Source organism: Gasterosteus aculeatus, chromosome 13 (assembly GCF_964276395.1).
Source record: "Gasterosteus aculeatus chromosome 13, fGasAcu3.hap1.1, whole genome shotgun sequence".
Taxonomy (NCBI): Eukaryota; Metazoa; Chordata; class Actinopteri; order Perciformes; family Gasterosteidae; genus Gasterosteus; species Gasterosteus aculeatus.
In genome coordinates, this window is record NC_135701.1 from 8,234,178 (window position 1) to 8,253,900 (window position 19,723).

Below are 19,723 nucleotides of genomic sequence, written 5' to 3' on the forward strand. Positions count from 1 at the left end.
GTAATAACTGAAAGTTATACATTTATGGCGAGTGCCTTCCTCAGTAAACACATTATGCAACCAATCTAGGGACAATGGAAAGGTCTCAACACCAGCTTGCGTTATTTCAGACCAGGGACTCCTCCTCCAAGATAACGATGGGATTCAGGTGGAAGCTGAAACCGTGATTGCTCTGAGCAGACTTCACACGAGTGAACAGACAAGGTGGGATTTTAACTATGAGTCAAATATAACGATGTTGAATTTTCAACTTACGCTGAAGTATTACCCAGTGCATCGGTTGCATGGCTTCGTGTTGCCATCTACTGGCCAAACTCAGTCGTCATCAACTCGCTGGAGGAACAGCAGACAGTCGTGAGCCCTGTCGAGTGGTGTTGTGCCGATTTGTGTCAACCCGCGGAGACTGTTCGCGTGCTCCTCCGTGCACAGCTGAAAGCGAAGGTCCTGTTTTCTACTGACACAAAGTGTTTAAAGACGATACAAAACGCATCTCTTGTGAGGCCCACAAATGGTGATGTGACCCAACGGTCCGTGCAACGGTTCCTTGACTAATTTCTAGTCTTTGAGGGCGAACATTCCGTTTATTCTTTTAAGCACAGGAACGTATTTCAGATGGGTTATACAACGTTTTTATACTACATGATATTATGCATCCTGGCCTCATGAGAGCAGTAACGCTTCACGGGCCGTAGAAAGCACCTATGCGTGCAACTGTCTGGGCCTTTCAAACGCACATGTCTGTTTGCAACAACTGATCAAAATTGATGTCGAAGTTACTTTACTCAAGGGCGGTCAAAATCTATTGTACTGCTTTTAAAAATGGCGTCTCTTACAAATGAGTTGTTACGGTATTTTCTGTAAGTAATTTAGTCACTTGAAAGATGAAAATGAGAAAAAGGGTATCAGTTTCTTTCTGTTTACTGAATGATACCACCCGAGATCCTGTAAGCTTTAAAGCCATTTAAGGCTCGATTGTCAAGTGAGGTTGAGGGTAGTTGCTGTCGCACACTCATGTGAAACAAACAAGTAAGCATGCAACTTCCTGTTAAATATATCTTGCTTTAAAATCTGCTTTCAGTTCCCTTTGAATAGAGACGTGGTCAAAAAACCATTGTTTGACCAAAAACCAGGGCCCCATGACAGGGAAAATCTATTTGAACAATTAAACACAAAGCAGAGCAATAAATCAACGGCAATAACTAATCACAGGTTTTATTGTATTGCCTTTAAATTGTTATACAGTCACTGCTACGTCATAATTAAGGAAGAGTATTCAGGTTAAATCACATTTGGTCCGAATGAGTTTGTTTTTTTCTGCTAGTAAGTAGACTCATTTACATATTTCAAAAAAAAAAAGCAGACCTAAAACTGAAAGTAAAATCTCATCCTTCCCCACTTGTATCAGCTTTTCCAGTTAGTCATATGATAAACCGAGGGGAGGAGCGTCTTGGTCTGCACCTCATAGTCGTTGGTCTCAGCCCTCTGAGACACAGTCATCATGAAGGGAGCAGTGACCCTCCCGGCTCTCTTGCTTCTACATGTCTGCTCTGCGGTTCCTATCAGCCGCCCTACCAACTGGCTCAGGCAATGTCGTGCCTCCATCAACCTCTCCATCCCAGGACTGGAGGTGCTACCGGGCGGAGGCTGGGACAACCTGCGCAACGTGGACACGGGTCGAGTCATGAACCTGAGCTACCGCCAGTGCCAGACCACCGAGGACGGCCTCTACCTCATCCCAGATGAGGTGTTCGTCATCCCCAAAAAGCAGACGGGTGTGGAGATGAACTCGGAGATAATCAGCTCCTGGCTGGAGCAGAAAAGCTCTACGTCTAACTCCATAAATGCGGATGTATCCTTCCTCCCGGTGCTGAATGGCAAATTTTCAATAGAGAACCAGAGGATGAAAACCCATCAAGTCAAAGACTCTTCAACTACTGCCAGAGTGCAAGTAAGAAAGAATGAATAATACTACGTGTAGTTGTGGCATTGATTGTAGATTTTGAGTTAAATTAATCTTGTGAATACATTGTTTGAATATATAGTATTTATATGTGAAATGTAAAAGGTTTTATTCTACAGTGGATTGCTTTGATAGATGGATTCGGTTGATGAAAATGTTGAGTTTAGACATCTTCAACAATAGTAAACGTGAAAGGTAGAAGGTTATTTATTTGTCTGTAGCTTCTAGAAAAATGTGATAGATATCGCAGTAAAGACTAAATAAAACAAACTCAATTATTATTAGTAATATGTATTTCATATTTTTCTTCAAAGGTTCGTAACTTCATCTACACAGTCAAGGCTTATCCAGACTTCACTCTTGACACACGCTTTGCCCAACAAGTCAAAGACATAGCCGATGCCATTGAAAACAACCAAACAAGGAACGTAGACTATCTCGCAGAGAAGATGGTGCTGGACTACGGAACCCATGTCATCACCAGTGTCGACGCTGGGGCCACTTTGGTGGAGGAAGACTACCTACGTTCTTCTTACGTGTCGGACGGCGTGTCGGAGAGTTCCTCCATTAAGTCACAAGCAGGCTTCAACTTTTTTGACAAACTCAAGTTTGACATAAGCAGTGAAAATGCCCAAAAGAGCTCCTCCCTCCAAACATATCAGTCCAACATCCAGTACTCCATTATCCAAAGCCAGGGAGGAACGCCTTTCTATCCTGGAATCACCCTGCAGAAGTGGCAGGAAAGTACCAAGAACAACCTGGTGGCAATCGATAGATCAGGATTCCCCCTGCAGTACTTTTTAAACATCAACACCCTTCCTGAGCTGCCGCGGCCTACGGTTGGCAAAGTGGCTGTGGCAGTGAGTCGGGCCGTAGAGCGCTACTACAAGGTCAACGCGCGGCCCGGGTGCGTCGACGTCAACTCCAAGAACTTTAACTTCCAAGCCAACGTCGATGACGCATCCTGCGAGGGCCCCGCTACAAACCTCAGTTTTGCTGGCGTGTACCAAGAGTGTATCCACATCAGCTCAGATGCAGGTCCACTGTGTGATGTCCTGGCCCAGAAGAACCCCGAAACAGGGGCCTTTTCCTGTAGTTTGCCTTACACTGCCAATTTACTGAGATCGGAGGTGAGACAGCAGGGTTACACGACCTACGACTGCTACAACCACCGCTATTCCTGTGGCTTTTTGGGGCTTTTCGATTGCAATCGGCGAGTGTGTCAGGACAACTACCACGTCCGCTCTGCTCGCATCAACACCTTCTGGTGCTCTGTAAGCGGAAAGGCCCCAGACAACTCGGGGTACATGTTCGGAGGCATCTACGGCCCATCTCTCCTGAACCCCGTCACCAAGGCAAAAAGCTGTCCCCTGGGCTTCTTTCCAGAAAAGCTGCTCTCGGATGGCCAAATGATCTGTGTGAGTAAGGACTACGAAATTGGCAGTAGATACTCTGTGTCATTTGGAGGCCTCTTCAGTTGTCAGTCAAACAACCCGCTGGCAAAAAATCAACGTCGCTGCCCTCCTGAGTTCAGTCAGCACCTCGCCGCAGTGAGCGACGGCTGCGAGATTCTTTACTGTGTCAAGTCGGGACTGTTCACAGGGGGGCAGCTGCTTCCGATCCGTCTGCCACCGTTTACCAAACCGCCACTTGTCACCATGCAAGCCTTAAATACGGTTATGGTCATGACCGAGGGAGATATGAGCTGGATCAGAGTGGGGGAGACCAAGGCGTGGAAATTGGCCAAACCAGAGGAAATCAAGCAAATGGTTTGGAAGATTAACCCAGGTCTGAGTGAGATGTCTAGCGGTGAAAAGGCCGGGGTAGCTTTTGGGGTGATGGGCATAATGGCGCTGGTGGTGATCGTGGCAGTAGTTCTGGTGAAGAGAAGGAGGAGGGTGTCTGCTTTTGGCACGGCTAGGGGCTATGAGGCGTTACAGGATGCGGCCGACTGCGTTGAAGGGGAGCAACAGCAAAATGAGGCTTGAGAAAAACATTGAGGACGGCTGCTTGTGCTCCTCAGTTGCTTTTTGTAACCCAGCACGATGTTAACATGCACCAGCACATACGTTTACTTTTAGTATTTCACCAATAAATACACGTCTGATTAAATACTTCTAAAAAGAGTGCCTCGGACCTTCCCTTATTTTGGAAAGTCCACAAATACTTTCAATAATCAACCACAAGAGATAGAGGAACCGGTGTGACGCGTTCAGATTTGAACTTCCTTGTTCATTCTCACCGGAGACACCCGGTCATGAATCTCAAAGGGAGCGGAACAAATCTATCATACATGGGCCCCTTTAAATGAGTTGTACTTTGAATTAATTAGCCACATACTTTTGCAATGCTCATGAAACCAACCTAGTTAACATTAAATATAGTTACAGCCCATTTATTGGGAGACATTCTTTTCCTGTTATCACAATGTGTACTTTGCTCAAACAATTGTGACTGAAGACATGTGCCTTTGAAAGGCCCAAATAGCTGCATGCATAAGTGCTTTCAAAGGCCAGCGAATCAACACTGCTCTCCTGAGGCCAGGATGCATAATACCATGTAGTATAAAAACAGTGTGTATCTGAAAACCTGTATGCTTTGTTTAACTTGAGGACTTTCCTGTGTTTTTTATAATTATATTTTAGCTGATTAACATTGTGTGAAGCCTTTTTTTCTTCAACATATTGATAAAAGATGCATTAGATGAATAATTTTCTACATTTTGCATTTGATCCCACGCTGTTAAAATAAAAAAAAGATTCCTACGTTTATGTAAATTGAACTCATCGCACTGCGCTTAACTACCAATTAAAGTGGTCTACGACAACTGAATGGATTTGTGTTCATGTTTGTATTGTTCTCATGTTTGGTACGTCTCACCCATCCCTCCGTCAGCACTACAGCACAAAATAATTTACTTGTAACTAACTTTTCATACTTTTATATAAATAAATTCAGTTAAGTCTTTGAGCTAAATACAGAAACACAACGGCTGGAATTATCTACACTGTTTTGTTTAGTAGTTTCGCACTTTGTGTAAAATAACAGCTCGTGTTAACTCACACTTTAAAGTTGCATAAATTACTAAAATTGGCAAGAAAGCGAACACTGATCCTCTATATAAAACAAAGAAACCTCTTGCACAGAGAAACCCTTATCTTCCCCAACATTACTGAGAGCACCACATAAACATTCCAGCCACATTCAGAAATGGACAGCGGCCAAGCCCACCTCATGGCGCTGGTAAGGTCATCGGCACAGAGAAAGGCTGGCTTAGACATTATAAACACACCCAGTCACTCCAACAGGCAGACGCGCATGTACTGCACGCTCACATGCGCATGCACAACCATTTCCCGTAAAGATGGCACTTACCAATATGCATCTATTCTCTCGTGACTATAAAAGAATCTTCCCTCCCCCACACACGTTCAGGCACACAAGACGCAGCTGTGATGGTTTCACAGAGCTGGGTCATGGACATGAAAACAAACCCACTCATGCTGAGGAAATTCATGCCTGGGCTGGAAGAAAGAGACAGAGAGAGGCAGAGACACAGCCTGAAGCGAGGGAACTCCCTCCCTTCGTCTTTTCCATCGGGCGGAATAACAACAAAAGTGTGCACCCAGCGGGCTTTTAGCACCGCTTGCCAGTGAAGCTAAAGCTCCCGCAACTGGGATTTCATTTCCAGCAGGATCAAGAGCCCAGTCGTTAGCAGCCCATCTTTTACGGGGAGCTTCGCCGTCGATGGGGTTGGTAAAAAGAGAGCGGCACGACCGATGTGTTTTTCTTGGCTGTTAATACCTAGAAAGGAATTTCAGCAGGCTGAAAACGGTGCAGCCCGGCAACTCCCAAAAGAAGACGAGGACACAGTCTGAAGGACACAGTGCTGGTACACAGAATAAGGTGAGAGTGCACGTCTATGCTGTGGCGCTGTGTCTGTTTATGCACATTTTTAGGGTGGATACATCTGTGTCAGGATTACTCAAGCTTTATAAAGCAGAGAGGATTAAAAGCTCATCCATTTTACTGTGAAACAAACATTTGTTTACGATAGTCAGTTTGCTATTTTCACTGGTCAGCCTGTAGAAAAGCTGTAAACCCACCGGCGACAGGCTCCATATCAGACACTCCACTCGCTTTGCAGCTAGGAAGTAAAACTAACCGACTTTTTTTCTCTTCCCCTTGTGTGTCGTCGCTTCAAGGCCACCATGCAAGCCGGAGGACACCCATGGAGCAACGCCGTGGTGATCCGACTGACCGTACTGGTCATCTTGGAGGTCTGGAGGGTGCAGGGCTGTCGGGTCGGCTCCGGGGCCGAGTGTGAGAAAGCCCCCTTTGTGCCGGGTCACAACCTGGCAGGAGAGGGATTCGATGTGGTGCGGATGCGCCGCACGGGGGCCTACGTGATAAATGTTAAAGCACATCTGGCCGACAACCACACCTGTACGCTGTGTCCGAACCGCTTCCAGGAAGGACAGGTGAGAGCTACGACACTCAGAACACCGGCATTCTTCCCCCAGTTGCGTCCCGCTCAACGTTGTGGTTTTCCTCCCCAGGTGCAGAGGCTCCCGGCCGCAGTGCTCGACTGGCGTCCCCTCAGCCGCTGCAGTAAGCAGCTCTCTAGCGCCCTCCACCACTCTGTGGACTCCCTGCTGCGGAGCTCCAACTCCCTGGTCAACAACAACTGGGGCATGGGCTTGAGTTTGGAGAACATCGGCAAGGCGCTGCTGGGAGGAAGTCGCTCAGACTTGGCGAAGTTTGCCCGTTCGCAGCACAGCGTGGACAAGGCCACTTTCGCCACCCATGAAATCAGTTGCACCTACTACAGGTAAACACTGGTGAGGCGGTTGTACTAATCAGGCTTTCCAAAGAAATGCAGTTTAAAAAAATCTAAATGTTCATGTTGACAGCAGGGATATTATTGGGGAAATGCCAGTTATAGGATTCATATTAAAGTTATTTTTATCTGCTGACGAGTTTGTTTTTTCATTAACATCTCCTGCATGTAAAGAAACCCAATGTATCATTGACATCTATGTCACAGATGTGTGCAGATGTGTCAGGTGGTTTTTCCATTTACATGTTCACCACGCAACCCCATGGTGTACTATCGCCATGTTGGGCCACGTGACTCTCAACCAATCAGAACGCTGGATTGCATCTACCCGTATTATAATCCTCTTTATTGTTTAAGAGCGGTGGTCATATCCTCATTGTGTCACGGCTGAACCTCCGCATGCTGATTGTTTTTCCAGCTACAGACTGGCTGACCATCCCCAGTTGAGTGCAGAGTTCCTGAAGCACCTAAAGAGACTCCCACAGAGCGTAAACACAACCCAGAACAAAGCCCTCTACAGGCGGCTGATAGACACCTATGGCACACACTACATACACCAGGTCAGTGGTCTTGTCCTGCCCCGGTACGGCTGCAGTACAATAAGATAATGACAGTTTTCAGCCCTAGTTTTGTTGTCTGTGTCTGCTAGGTCCATCTTGGGGGTAAGGTGAGGAGGATCACCGCCTTCAGGACCTGCCTGGCCACATTGAAAGGTTTCTCAGAGTCGGACATAAAAAACTGCCTGAATTTTGAACTACGAATGGCCCTGGGTTTCCTCCCGGGCAATGCCTCCTTCTCCAACAAGTGTGAGGACCTACTGAAGGGTAACATGAGCATGGGGTTCTACCAGGGCTTCATGACCCATAAGATTGAGGTCATCGGTGGGGAGAGGTATTTCCCCGACATCCTCTACCAGGAGGACCCATCTGAAGCGTACCAGAACTGGATGAGCAGCCTGCACGACAACCCCGACGTGGTGTCTTACGCCATCTTCCCTCTGCACCACCTGGTGGAGGACTCCCGGGTCAGCGCTAACCTGAAGAGCACCATCACAGAGTATATAAAGGATAACCAGCTGCAGGAGGACCGGGCCGGTTCCAACAGCTGCTCCCCGACTCCCAACCTGGACCACAACTGCTGTCCCCTGCGGGCCGGCAGGGGCACCCTCGGCCTGGAGATCCACCGAGCGGCGGGCCTGAGGGCGGACAGCATCACCAAAACGGACGCGTACGTGAAGATCTTCTACAACGGCGTGTACGAGGAGACCGAGACGGTGATGAACGACAACGACCCGTTGTGGAATGTGACTTACGACTTTGGATCGGTGGAGCTGGGCCAGGCGTTGAGGTTCGAGGTGTGGGACAGAGACGTGTTTTACAACGACGTAGCGGGTCGATGCGTGGTCTTCCCCGAGAGAGGAACCCACGCGCTGAGCTGTCAGCTGAGCAAGGGCGTGCTCTATTTCACCTACACCGTCAAATGTGATGCTCACCTGACAGGCTACAGGTGTGGACGGTACTCCCCCAACGCAGAGTAGATTCCAACGCGGTGGAAAAAAAAAAAGTGTCAGATTTTTTTTTTTAACAGCTCATCATTTCCCCGGCCATTTCAACTGGTTCGAATTCCTGTATTTGTTGAGTCCGTTTTTTTTAGTTTTTTTTTAATGTAAATTACTAGATATTCCAGTATTAACTAACCAAAGGTCTTTGTGCTTCCACTGCACATTACAAAATAAAGTGATTGTGATGTAGATTTCGAATACTGTTGTTTGTTTCCTTAAGCCTGACACTGCGGAGTATTTAAATAATGCATTGACGACCACAAGGGAAACAGTTTTGCAGTGAAGTGAAGAAAAAAAAGCAAATAAATGTTTCATATTTTGTACATTTGGGGCAATTTAATGACATCCATTTAATTTTTTATTTGACAGTCTCTAGATTAAAATATAATTGAACCGTATTATTAAAAAGGTCTATATCTTTTAGTTATTTAGAATTTTGTTTAAATTAGCACGCCATTAAATTATCTATTGATCGGGGGAGGAAACGGTGTGGGTCTTTTAATCTAAAGCCAAAACAGCTGACCATAAAATCAATCATTCGTAAATGATTAAAGATTAAGAGATCATCTCATTAACAGCTTCTCCTGCTGACTCACTAAAGACGTGACCACAAAACTTTTATTCCAATTTTTATTATTCAGTTCAAATAGGAACTTTAACATACAAACAACTGAGTAAAAGCTTTTACACTTGACATTTAAAACACATAAGCCAATTATACAGTACGAATGCAGCAGCTGCTTTCTTAACCTCTGTCGCTTAGCTCGAGAGTCTTAAAGTAGAAGAACCAGAATAGAAACAAATTCAACAGTCTATTCATATTTGCCATTTTGTTTTGCAATTCTTTTTTTTATCCCACCCAATCTTTTTGTGATCTAAATTTATCGACCAAACCCACACACGCACTGATGTTCGCTCTAGAAACGTCAGTCTGCCTTCGCAAAAGACACTATGATATGATGAAAGTAGACACTTACACTACCAGAGAATACAATTTGTCAAATACTGTCTAATGCAATTGTCCAATATGTGAATTTATGAAGGACGGTATAGGAATATACCACTGCATCGCTTCGCGGAAATTAAACTACCAGCAAACAGTACTTTTATCAGAGTGTAAATTAAAAATGAAATGTATGCATGGGTTATTGAACTTAAACGTTTGACCCTTGGTCATAAGAGCCGCACGGCGTACTGCTTTATCTGAACTCCTCTAAACAGCAGTTCGTGTTTTTACAGCAGAATCCTCGAGTAACACGTCGAGTGCATTACACTGGAAAAAGGCTGATGACGGTCAGGTCTTCAGATATTGATCTCGTCAAAAGTAGGAGCAAAAACTGTGTGCATGTAAAAATAGTGTTTTAGGCACAGCTGCCGTGCTCCACAGTAAGTCGCACCTCAATATCAGAACTGTTTCTCATGGCAGCGTACGGTTCGCAGTAGCTTTTCCAGTACTGACATAAAAGTGTGTGGTCGGTCTCAAACACTCAAGTCTAGACAGAATCCCAGGAATGCCCTCATAAATGTGTTAGTTATGTTTCCATGTTTGCAGATTAAAGTCCCAGTGAGGCCTTGAGCAAAGATGCCATATCTTCAGGTATGGTCCCCTCACCACCTAAAAAACACATCAATACCGTTTCCCATTTGAAAATCATTCAGAATGTTAAAAGTGATCTGGTTCAAACATCTGCTTCTCTATACTTTTGACTTTTAGAAATACCGTCTTACTTTAATCAACAAATAATTATGGCCCTTTCCACAGGGGTTTAGGCTTTTTAGGATGTTTTCTCTGTAGTCTCTATGACCTCGTTCCTTACCGATGAACGTTTTTTTTTTTTACATAATTAATTTGTTTAACTGCTGCAAACATCATATTTGACGGATTACGTTTGAATGCATGCGTATTGTTGGCCAGCATGTCAGAAACAAATCAAGCCTGCTTTTTTGTTGTTTTGTAAATTAAATTGGTTTAAATTCAAATCAGGTATTGGTAAAACAGGTATTGTCTTCCTGCAGTCAGGAAAAGTGTATGCATGTGTGCACATCTGCTTACCTTCAGCAGCAGTCATGTCCTGCTCCAGCTTTAGCTTCTTCTGGCTCAGCTGCAGCATGCAGTCCTCTATACTGCCCTTACTGATCAGCTTAATGACCTTCACGATCCTGGAAGCCAGTGAGGTGAGTTAGTCACTACAGGTTCTTAAATATATTAAGGACTGTTCTGAAACTGAAAAGTTCTGAAAAGTTCCTGCAATTTTCAACAACATCCAGTGTTTTATTTTGAGATTTCAATTCCATCTGAATCTGCCAGCATTGAGTGTTTTCTGTCCATTATTCTTATGGGGTGAGTTCTACTAGATGAGGGCTTGAAATTGGAAATCCCCACTTCATTTACTCCAGCAATTACAGTATTATTTCCCTGTTTTATCTTACTTGGTCTGGCCTACACGGTGACATCTGTCCTCTGCCTGTTTGTCGTTGTAGGGATTGCAGTCGATGTCATGTAGGATGACAACGTTAGCAGAGGTGAGGTTGATGCCCAGGCCACCAGCACGCGTTGACAACAGGAACACAAAAATGCCCGGATCCGTGTTGTACTCATCAATCAACCCAATCCTGCAGGACAAAGAAAATCACAATCACACATGATACAATTTGAGTTATGTTGACATTGGCTGAATTAGAAATCATTTTTCAAAGTAACAGCTCAAACGGAAGATGCATTTCAGCTCAAATATATATATATAGATAGATAATACATCAGCTGAGCCTCAATGCATATGGGGAGTAATCGCATTGCAACGGTTGCAGTGTAATGAGGAGAACTACGCAGTTTTTCCTCATGACACTGCCTTGAAGGTTAAAACTTAATTCCAACGTATCGAACCGCGCTGACCTGTCCGCTATGGGCGTTGACCCATCCAGTCTGACGTAACGATGCTTAAGATGTTTCAGCAGCACCTCCACAATGTCCAGCATCATGGTGAACTGACTGAACAGCACCACTCGGTCTCCCTGGAAGACGGAAGAAAAGTTGACCTTCTCTGCTCTCCTGCTGCATGAACCACAGACCCGGCTGTGCACATGTACCTTGTTCTTGTGAGAGGCCAGCAGCTCAGTGAGGTGATGGAATTTCCCAGAGTCAAGCAGGAGATTGTTTTCCAGCTGGTAGGAGCTGATGGACGAGTACTGCTTGCACAGACGATGCAGCTCAAAGTCAGACATCACCTCCATGTCCTCCTGGATCAGAGCAGCGTCTGCATCAAAGTGAGTTGGCTCCTGTGGAGGGAGGAACAGAGGAACCATTTAACAAGAGGAGACGCGAGATATGGTGCAGCTTGGTTATCTCTACCTTGTTGGTATACAATAAAGATGGCACTAATTACTAAAATGAATACATTCCATGCTCATTGTTTTTCACTTGTTTGGATAATACAATGCTCACTATCCAAATACTTCAAGGTGGAAAAGTCATTTGAGTGCCTTGTTCCTCAAGCAAGTTATTTGGCATTAAAACCAGCAGAAAAGATGTGACCTTGAGCATGAGTTTGCTCATGGCTTTGAGCTTTTCGGTGGTGTAGTAGTGCCGGTGAAGCAGCGGGTGGTTGGCCATCTTCCTCAACTGCATCATCACATTACACAACTCACGCTCTGCAAAGACAATGCATGAGGGAATTTAGTCAGTTCTGTGGCTGCTAGAAAGTAACGCTGTGATGTACAACAGGGAGCAGCGTATCAGCCTTACTCTCGCCATTAGTAGAAGCCTTGAGTTTGTCGAAGAGGGTCTGGTAGAGAGCCTGCTGTTTCTCACTCATTGGGCAGGACTCCACCTTATCTTCCTTGGCTGGCAGCTGCTTGAGGACCTGGAAAAGGGGAAATATACATACTGTTTGAACTACTTTTATTAATTCTACCACCAGGTTTTTATCATAGTTGGATGGTACATCATTTGTTATGCCACTTTTCGCTCCAGAACACACTTGCTTTCCAAATCTGTTAGTACACACACACACACACACACACACACACACACACACACACACACACAAGAAATCTAAACTGTTATGAATTCACCTCGCTCTTGACTCTTCTGAGGATAAAAGGTTTCATGATGAGTTTGGCCTGAGAAATTCGATCCCTCTCAAAGCGGCTCTGCTCCTCGTGGGAATTCTGAGACATGACAGAAAACTCTGGTCAGATGGGCAAATTAAAAATGTGAACTATTAAGACGTTTTGGGGCTGGCTCGAAAAGAACATTCGCCGTCGTTGTTTCCGTACTAAATAAATACTTCTAGAAAGGGACTTAAAGTTGGAAGGCAAGAAGATGCAATCAATATAAGAGGTTGGAGTGACGCAGTCCTCTCACAGAATGCTACTTAAGGAAGTACCAGGAGTGTTGCAGTAATCAAAATATCCATCTAGCCAACGAGTCTGACTCACCATAGAAAACATTTTAGAGAGCTGTGTGGTGGAGCTGGAGAACATGGAAGGCATGATGAAGTTCAGGAGAGACATCAGCTCTAAGAGGTTGTTCTGTAAAGGAGTTCCCGTCAGCAGCAAACGATGCTCTGCCTACAGCGGGAGGGAGGGAGAGACAAGGGGCATCTTAAACATTTTGGTTCTATACTAACAGAAAGCAGGAACAATGATTATAAAAGATATGAAGAAACCACAGAAACAGGCAGATGTTAGAGGAACGAAAACAAAGAAAATGTGCACTAACGTTGATGGCCATGAGGTGGCGGTAGCGCAGAGAGTTCATGTTCTTCAGCATGTGACCTTCATCGAACACGGCATACTTCAGACGCAGCTTACGGAAAAGGCTGCGGTCGCTATCGTTTCCTATGGCCATGTTATACCTGCAAAACGTCAGAACCAGCCAGACTGAAGAAAAATGAGCTAAAGGCTCCTGATGTGCCTGTAGTGACAAGCCATGCAGTCTCTCAAGAGTAACGGAGGGGAGGTGTGCGTCTGCTCACGTGGTCACAATGACGTTGCAATCGACGTCGTCATTGAGGAGGTCGTGTCTGAGGTAACGGCGGTCCTCCACAGATCCTGCGTAGAAGAAATGGGAACATGGGGCTTTGTGACCGGATGGCCGCAGAGGAAGAGCGCTATACGGTTTGAGAGCTGTGGCTGCCTGATAGTTCCGTTTTAGAATGACGTATTGGACGGATTAACAAACAGTCATACCACAATAGACGAGAACCTTGAGGCTGGGACACCACAGCTTCAGCTCTCTGACCCAGTTATCTGCAAGACAGAAGGAGCATAAATCACAGACTAATAATCGACTGAGGAAGCATTAAATACTGCAGCCTGACAGTGCAGTATCCCCTTAATAGGGATATTTACAGACAGTATGGACTGAAGTAAGCAGCTTGCACCACCAAAGGGAATCTCTACTTGTGGAAAAGGCCGCCGAGCTCAGAAAGATGGCGACTGCAAGTATTAAAAGGACAAGAAGAAATAAGCCTCACACGGCAAAATGTATTTTTACAACAATAGCAGTTTATAGCCAGATGGTAATAATCCACCTGCTGGTCTGCATAAGCAGATGCTAAACTGTTAACGACATTTTCTCCATAGTGTAGCGTGAAGCGCGAGCGGTGAGCGCCCCCCTGTGACGGCCGTGGAGACTGGCAGAAGTAAAAGCACAAAAAGGTTGTGAAGGCGTCAGTAACCTGGTGGAATGTGACTCAACAAATGCTGCTCAGAATCAGTATACCAGACGCAAGGTCGTCTCAATAGAACACCCAACCTGTTAGTTTAGATACACCAGAGGAACCGGTGAGGCAGCCAGAGAAGTGCAGTTATAGAAACATTATGTGGAGCCATCGACACGACTTCAGACACCACGTTATGCGTAGAATCTCCTGTGTGTGGTCTGATTAGTGGAGATCATTACCCAATGTAGAGGCGGGAACCGTGATGAGGTGTGGACCGTCTACTCCCCTCTCGTACAGCTGGGCCAGGAACGCTATGGCCTGGATAGTTTTCCCCAAACCCTGGAGAAGAGATCGAAGGAGAGTCAGTTTGATATCAATCCAAATCTGGATTTCATACGACAATCCAAACGGTCACAGCAGGGAGAACTGTACCTTTACCGAACCGTACAAAGCAAAGTTCTCACTTCTCTCAGCGTCCTGGGGCCAAGACAACAAATCTATCTCTATCTTTGAACACTTCGTCCTTCTTCCCTGTACTTGTTAGTAACCCTCCCCAAGAGGGGACTTGTATAAACCTCACCACTTCCCACAGGTCACAGGCTCGGTGCCTTACCATTTCATCAGCGAGGATACCACTCAGTTTGTGCTCATTTAGAAGCAGCAGCCACTTCAGTCCAATCAGCTGATAGGGTTTCAGCTGGTTCCTGGAAAGACAAACAACAGCGGCCTGAGAAAAACAATTGGAACGTTGGAATCGGTCTACAGATCATCTCTCCTGAACTGAACTAGAGCGCCTCTCTAGTCCCAGAGGGTTTAGAAGTGCATTTTACTCACTGGCTGTTGAGCAGGGCGGGCTGTTTCAGGGTCCCTGTGCCGCTCTCCATCACCTCAGTGACCTGCCGGACCATTTTGGAGGAAATGGTGTTACATTTGGACATCAGCCCCAGGACGACCTTCCGCTCTTTGAGGACAACTCGGCAGCCCAGCAGCAGAGAGTCAGACAGTCCCTTGTCCTTAACGAAGGCATCCGCCTGGAGAGGAAAGAAGGTCGGCATTGGAATCACTAAATCACTTCGCCCTACTGCTGAAAAGCAACACCCTGTCTGACCACGATGCACCATAACAGAAAACATTTGCTCTGTGACGGAGAGATGTTTTGAAAAACAACACATGAGGTGAGACATTAGTTCCAGGGTTCTGCCGTTCAGCAGCTTGGTGAGGATGTCTCGTCTCTACATGACGGCTACTTCCCGTTTTCATGGTCTCAATTGTTTTAGACACGCACACACACACACACACACACACATTGTCTCACCAGGCTTTGCCAGCTGTCAAAGGGCCTCAGCTCCACAATCTTCTGGGCCTTTTTAACAGAGCAGCCAGCAATTAGCGACAGCTCGTCAATCGATGCGTCGCGGAAGAAGTCAAGGATCTCTTTCTTCAGATCGGTCATGCCGCCTGTGGAATCCAGCTCTTCGTCGGAGTCCTCAAACTCACTGCTCACCGTCTCCTCTTCGGCGTCATTTTCCTCCTCGGAACTGACGTGTTCGTTGGAGTCACGGGCCTTCCGCTTTCTCTCGGCCGCCTGCTTCTTAGCTATGCTGGTCCCACTGGCAAATCTGGATAGCATCTGAGCAGTGGAGGAGGAGGAGGAGGAGGAGGAGGAGGAGGGCTTCAGGGAGGAAGAGGTAGTGGTTTTCTTAACAGAAGTCGATGACGATACAGAGTCAGAACTTTTTTTAAGCCACGTGGACAAAGTGCCACTTGTGTTCTTTGCACTCTTGACGCAGTCCAAGTCGGAATCTTCACTGTCCTTTGTAGCGTCTGAATGATCTTCACTCCCCTCTGATTCACTAGAGTTTCTGTGGTTCTGTTGAATCCTCCTGCGTCTACTGTCTGTGTCATCTTTGTGGTGCTTCGGCTTCCCGTGGTTCTGGCTCGTATTGTCTTTACTCTTTGATTTACTGGATTTCTTTTCTTCCGTGTCGGGCGAGCTGAAACTGGTGTCATCTGAAATAAAAGAAAAAGACAAGGTAATCGAAGCAAACACGCACACACGAGGCCAGGGACCAAACGGCTGGATTCAGTAGTGTTGGTACCTGGGTCCGAGAACATTTGCAGAACCTGCAGAGCATCCTCAACATTCCACTCGTGCTCCTGCAGCACCATCCTCAGCTCCTGCCGGCAGACAGGCGTCAAGAGAGGAATGACAACATGCACTGTGAGCACCACCGATCAGAAAAAACATTTCAACCGTCTCACTGCCAGTGGATATGGAAAAAATGATAAAAGACTAAACCTATATATTATATAATAAGACCTATATTTTGTTAAGGTGGTTAATTAATTATTAAACAGACAATTAAGATGATCAGTAAATAGATAATAGAATGGTTATTTTAATATTTACTTTTGATTATATGGCATATGCAGTTCTAATTATGTATTATAAGATGCTTACAACTAGTGTATGTTAAAACAAATAAATTATTCACATGATAAATTCTATCATTAAGATTTCAAATGTAACTTCATCAAATACTGAACATAACTTATACAGATGGCAGACAAGTACTCTTGTTTTGCTAATGACAGCTACAAGACATGGGCCATAGGTGCTTTTTGCATCAAAACAGTAAGATTTAGGAAATGAGCTTCGCTCTATACCGATTATTTCTAGTATACTGCCAAAATTAAATACGGCTCAAGTACCTCTGGATTGTGCTCAAGAGCTTTTGAAGCAGAAGGGCTTCTGGGACTTGTGTAACATCATATTATGTGACGTCACAAACTCAGTCACACATACATGTAGTTGTAGTTTTAGGGTAGAAACTGTTTGTATTCAATGGGAATAAAAACAAATGTTAAATGGAGTCATGAGACAGGGAGACGTATCTGTGCGTCCTCACCTCCTTGTCCTGGTCGGGAAACTTTTTCTGCAGTCTTCGGACCATGGCTTCCTGCTTCTCCCAGCTGGGCTCCGCGTCGTCCTCATCGCAAACCTTTTGGTTTCAATACAAGCGAGGCGAGTACAAAGTTATTGGGAACACCTTAAAGCAAATCCAAAATAGTCAGACTGATTTTATACCTCGTCCCCCTCAACAAATCCTTCTTATTAGAATATTTGAGGAGTTTGCAGTCTTCATGAGGAATCAGCTCACGTTAAGTTACCACTTTAGTCTGTGTAACGATTTTTAAAATATTTTACAAAATCTTTGTAAAATAGCTTAGAAGCTCATTAAATAAAGATGATTCAGGATGAGTGTAAAAAACCGTCTAAAAGGTTTTTTGCTCCAAAAAAGAAAAGGTGTCCAGACCGTCGCTTTAAACTGTGACTTTAGCGTTAAAACCTACCACTGTCCTCTTGCTCCTCTTGCTGGATTGAGCCTCAGCACTGTCCTGGGAACTGCTGGATCCATCCAGCTTTCTCTTCCTGCCGTGGTCTGGGGCTGAAAAGACAGAAGTCAGCGCTGTCAAAAGTAGCCAAATACGTTTTGAATCTTATATTCACAACACTCGGTTTCCACTGAAATATTTTCCCATATTTTAAATGTTTTTGAATTTTACAGCATGGCGTGTCATTATGTGCTGAAAGGAAAGCGATGTACCTTCTTTATCACCAAACCTTAAAAGGCATGCAGCAACAGCCCCCTCCAATGTGCTTGTGCTCCCAATGATCTGAAAAGTGAACAGAACATGATGCTTCGAACAGAGAAAAAAAGGGTGTGTGTTTTATGAACAAGGCCAACATGATAGCTGGCTGTGAGATAAATGAAATACTTAATCACGATAACATTTTAGTCTCACGTGGCGTATAATCATGTTGCTTGGACAGTGATTAACAACACATTTCGGATCCTGCAAAGTTGTCTTTGGGATTTCCATGGCGTCACGCTAAATACTCACAAGTTGCAAAGCCGCCAACTCGACTCACCTCAAGCAGGTCTGTCCTCGTCAACTGAGGGAACATCTCCAGTATACTGCTCATTTTGTCATTCAGTTCATCGTCCTCCGCATCGGTGTGATCCAATGCCGCATTTTTGGATGACTTCCCTTTAGGATTCCTACAGAAAGAACAAAAGACTATTTTGTAAAGTGGTCGGATTCGGAAAAAAATAATAAATAAATATGCATTTCCGTTTACACTTACTTGGGCTTACGGTTTAATGGTGTTTTGGTCTTTGTGTCAGAGGCAAGCTCATCGTCCTCCAAGTCAATCGTGAGGACTTCCTCAAAAACCACTCCTCGTGCGTGGCACTTTGGTGTGGGTTTGACCGCTTTCATTTGCGCTGGACAGACAACAGATCACCATAGTATCTCATGCAAGTTGAAGGAAATGCATTAAAAAAAAAAAATTATATAAGGATGCAGTCTTGTCATCTGAAATGCTTGCAGCTAATTTATACATATGTTGGGGCAAATGCTGATGTCCAGCCTCACATCTAACTGTCCTTACTTTCAATTTTAATACAATGGACCATGTATCAAAAACTAAATGGTGTCATGTTCCCAGTCACCTGTCTTTATGACCATGTGTTACTTGGTTAAGAGCTGCGCGTATATTGACAGTTGTGATCTCATCACAATACTGTGAACTGGACGAGAGTCTCAAATGATGCAGAGAATTTCTAACATCACCTTTCCATCATTCGGAGATATTTGGATTTGTCAACATTGCCCAGCTAACACTACAACACATGCACAGCATCTCACTGTAATGATTAAGCTGGTGTCGCTCAATAATTACTGTGCGAATAGTAATTCTGACCAGCGGCAGAAGATAGCATGTCGGCGAGAACCATGCTAATTAAGGATAGCATATTCGACCCATCTGGCTAAGAGCGTCGTAAAATAGCCTAGCATCTGCTAGTCACCTGGCTTGTTCTCCTTCTCAGACTCCGGACTCTTGGACCCGTTATCCGGGTCTTTATTTGCCGCTGTCGCTGCATTCTTGTCAAAACGGAAACGGTCCAAGCCGAACATGTTAACAGTCAGCTCGTGTCTGACAGCAAGCAGCCCTTTGTCTCCTTCAATCCGGCAGTATCTCCTGCGTCCTGTCGCATGAAGCACAACGTCCCCGTTAGCCAATGAGACTACCGAGGCTAGCTAACAACCGTCCGTCGTTAGCATAGCAGCCGGGGCGGCGGTCCTTGAAAGACGGCGATTCTAAGCCGTGTCACTGCTCGGTTTTTAAGCGTAACAGTTGGAAATGGGTCACCTAATGAAGCACTGGTTTAGCGCAAAAGGAGGTTGTGTAATCCGGGGTCGAATTACGTTTTCGTATCTCGACTATAGCCGGTTTCCCGCGAACTCCGACGGCCCTGGAGGCTGCTACCCCGCCACCGCTCATTGGTTAGCGTCATGGGAGGGCGGAAATTCACAGACTGGTCAAGATGATACACTGTAGCAGACGTCCGTTTCCGCTCCAGATCCGCTTTTCAAGCTCAATAGTTTATTGCTTTGTTGCACCCCCCAAATGGCACTTTTATTTATATGGAGGTCCCTGGTCATCTAATGTATGAGCTCGTGTGGTCGGATGGTGTTGCGGTGTGGTAAACGGTGCTTTCCACCAACGCAGAGCAGGATGAGAGGGGAACTATCTTGACAGTTCCAACATTCCTTATGAAACATTCTTGTATAAAGTCGGTGGATGTGGTTATACATGAACTACGTGCTGGGCTGGATTCACAGTATGC

General features: G+C 45.2%; 3 protein-coding genes across 4 annotated transcripts; 2 read left to right on the plus strand and 1 right to left on the minus strand.

The window, feature by feature from the left end:
• Nucleotides 1-1,399: 1,399 nt before the first annotated feature.
• mpeg1.1 (macrophage expressed 1, tandem duplicate 1) lies at nt 1,400-4,792 on the plus strand. The gene is made up of 2 exons (XM_040195963.2): nt 1,400-1,948; nt 2,275-4,792. Exons 1-2 carry the CDS (start codon nt 1,499-1,501, stop codon nt 3,946-3,948), a joined length of 2,124 nt encoding a protein of 707 aa, XP_040051897.2. The 5' UTR covers nt 1,400-1,498; the 3' UTR covers nt 3,949-4,792.
• Nucleotides 4,793-5,383: 591 nt separating this feature from the next.
• Nucleotides 5,384-8,552, plus strand: prf1.5 (perforin 1.5). Of its 2 annotated transcripts, XM_040195966.2 has the most exons (5): nt 5,384-5,866; nt 6,166-6,441; nt 6,520-6,791; nt 7,219-7,360; nt 7,450-8,552. In XM_040195966.2, the coding sequence occupies exons 2-5, from the start codon at nt 6,172-6,174 to the stop codon at nt 8,335-8,337; spliced, it is 1,572 nt and encodes a 523-aa protein (XP_040051900.2). In that variant the 5' UTR covers nt 5,384-5,866; nt 6,166-6,171; the 3' UTR covers nt 8,338-8,552. The 2 variants fall into 2 exon arrangements, with proteins under 2 accessions (XP_040051900.2, XP_077943507.1); XM_078087381.1 differs by having other exon boundaries at nt 5,459-5,866; nt 6,166-6,791.
• A 425-nt stretch (nt 8,553-8,977) lies between these two features.
• Nucleotides 8,978-19,448, minus strand: smarcad1a (SNF2 related chromatin remodeling ATPase with DExD box 1a). The gene is made up of 23 exons (XM_040195962.2): nt 18,902-19,448; nt 18,178-18,316; nt 17,962-18,091; nt 17,636-17,705; nt 17,382-17,476; nt 16,937-17,029; nt 16,127-16,205; nt 15,343-16,037; nt 14,862-15,058; nt 14,641-14,731; nt 14,267-14,366; nt 13,552-13,611; nt 13,338-13,413; nt 13,082-13,217; nt 12,799-12,930; nt 12,433-12,528; nt 12,104-12,221; nt 11,894-12,009; nt 11,449-11,637; nt 11,255-11,373; nt 10,792-10,974; nt 10,415-10,521; nt 8,978-9,976 (listed from the first exon to the last, which is right to left on the minus strand). The coding sequence occupies exons 1-23, from the start codon at nt 19,008-19,010 to the stop codon at nt 9,915-9,917; spliced, it is 3,192 nt and encodes a 1,063-aa protein (XP_040051896.2). The 5' UTR covers nt 19,011-19,448; the 3' UTR covers nt 8,978-9,914.
• Between the last annotated feature and the right edge of the window lie 275 nt (nt 19,449-19,723).

Excerpts from the sequence above, each read along its gene's own strand:
- smarcad1a (XM_040195962.2), bottom strand. The coding sequence starts at position 19,010 with ATGTTCGGCTTGGACCGTTTCCGTTTTGACAAGAATGCAGCGACAGCG. Across the intron at positions 14,732-14,861 it reads CCCGCCCTGCTCAACAGCCA|GAACCAGCTGAAACCCTATC; the intron begins GTGAGTAAAATG and ends TTGTCTTTCCAG. Across the intron at positions 14,367-14,640 it reads GTATCCTCGCTGATGAAATG|GGTTTGGGGAAAACTATCCA; the intron begins GTAAGGCACCGA and ends TCTCTTCTCCAG.
- mpeg1.1 (XM_040195963.2), top strand. The coding sequence starts at position 1,499 with ATGAAGGGAGCAGTGACCCTCCCGGCTCTCTTGCTTCTACATGTCTGC. Across the intron at positions 1,949-2,274 it reads CAACTACTGCCAGAGTGCAA|GTTCGTAACTTCATCTACAC; the intron begins GTAAGAAAGAAT and ends TTTTCTTCAAAG.
- prf1.5 (XM_078087381.1), top strand. The coding sequence starts at position 6,172 with ATGCAAGCCGGAGGACACCCATGGAGCAACGCCGTGGTGATCCGACTG. Across the intron at positions 6,792-7,218 it reads ATCAGTTGCACCTACTACAG|CTACAGACTGGCTGACCATC; the intron begins GTAAACACTGGT and ends TTGTTTTTCCAG. Across the intron at positions 7,361-7,449 it reads GCACACACTACATACACCAG|GTCCATCTTGGGGGTAAGGT; the intron begins GTCAGTGGTCTT and ends TGTGTCTGCTAG.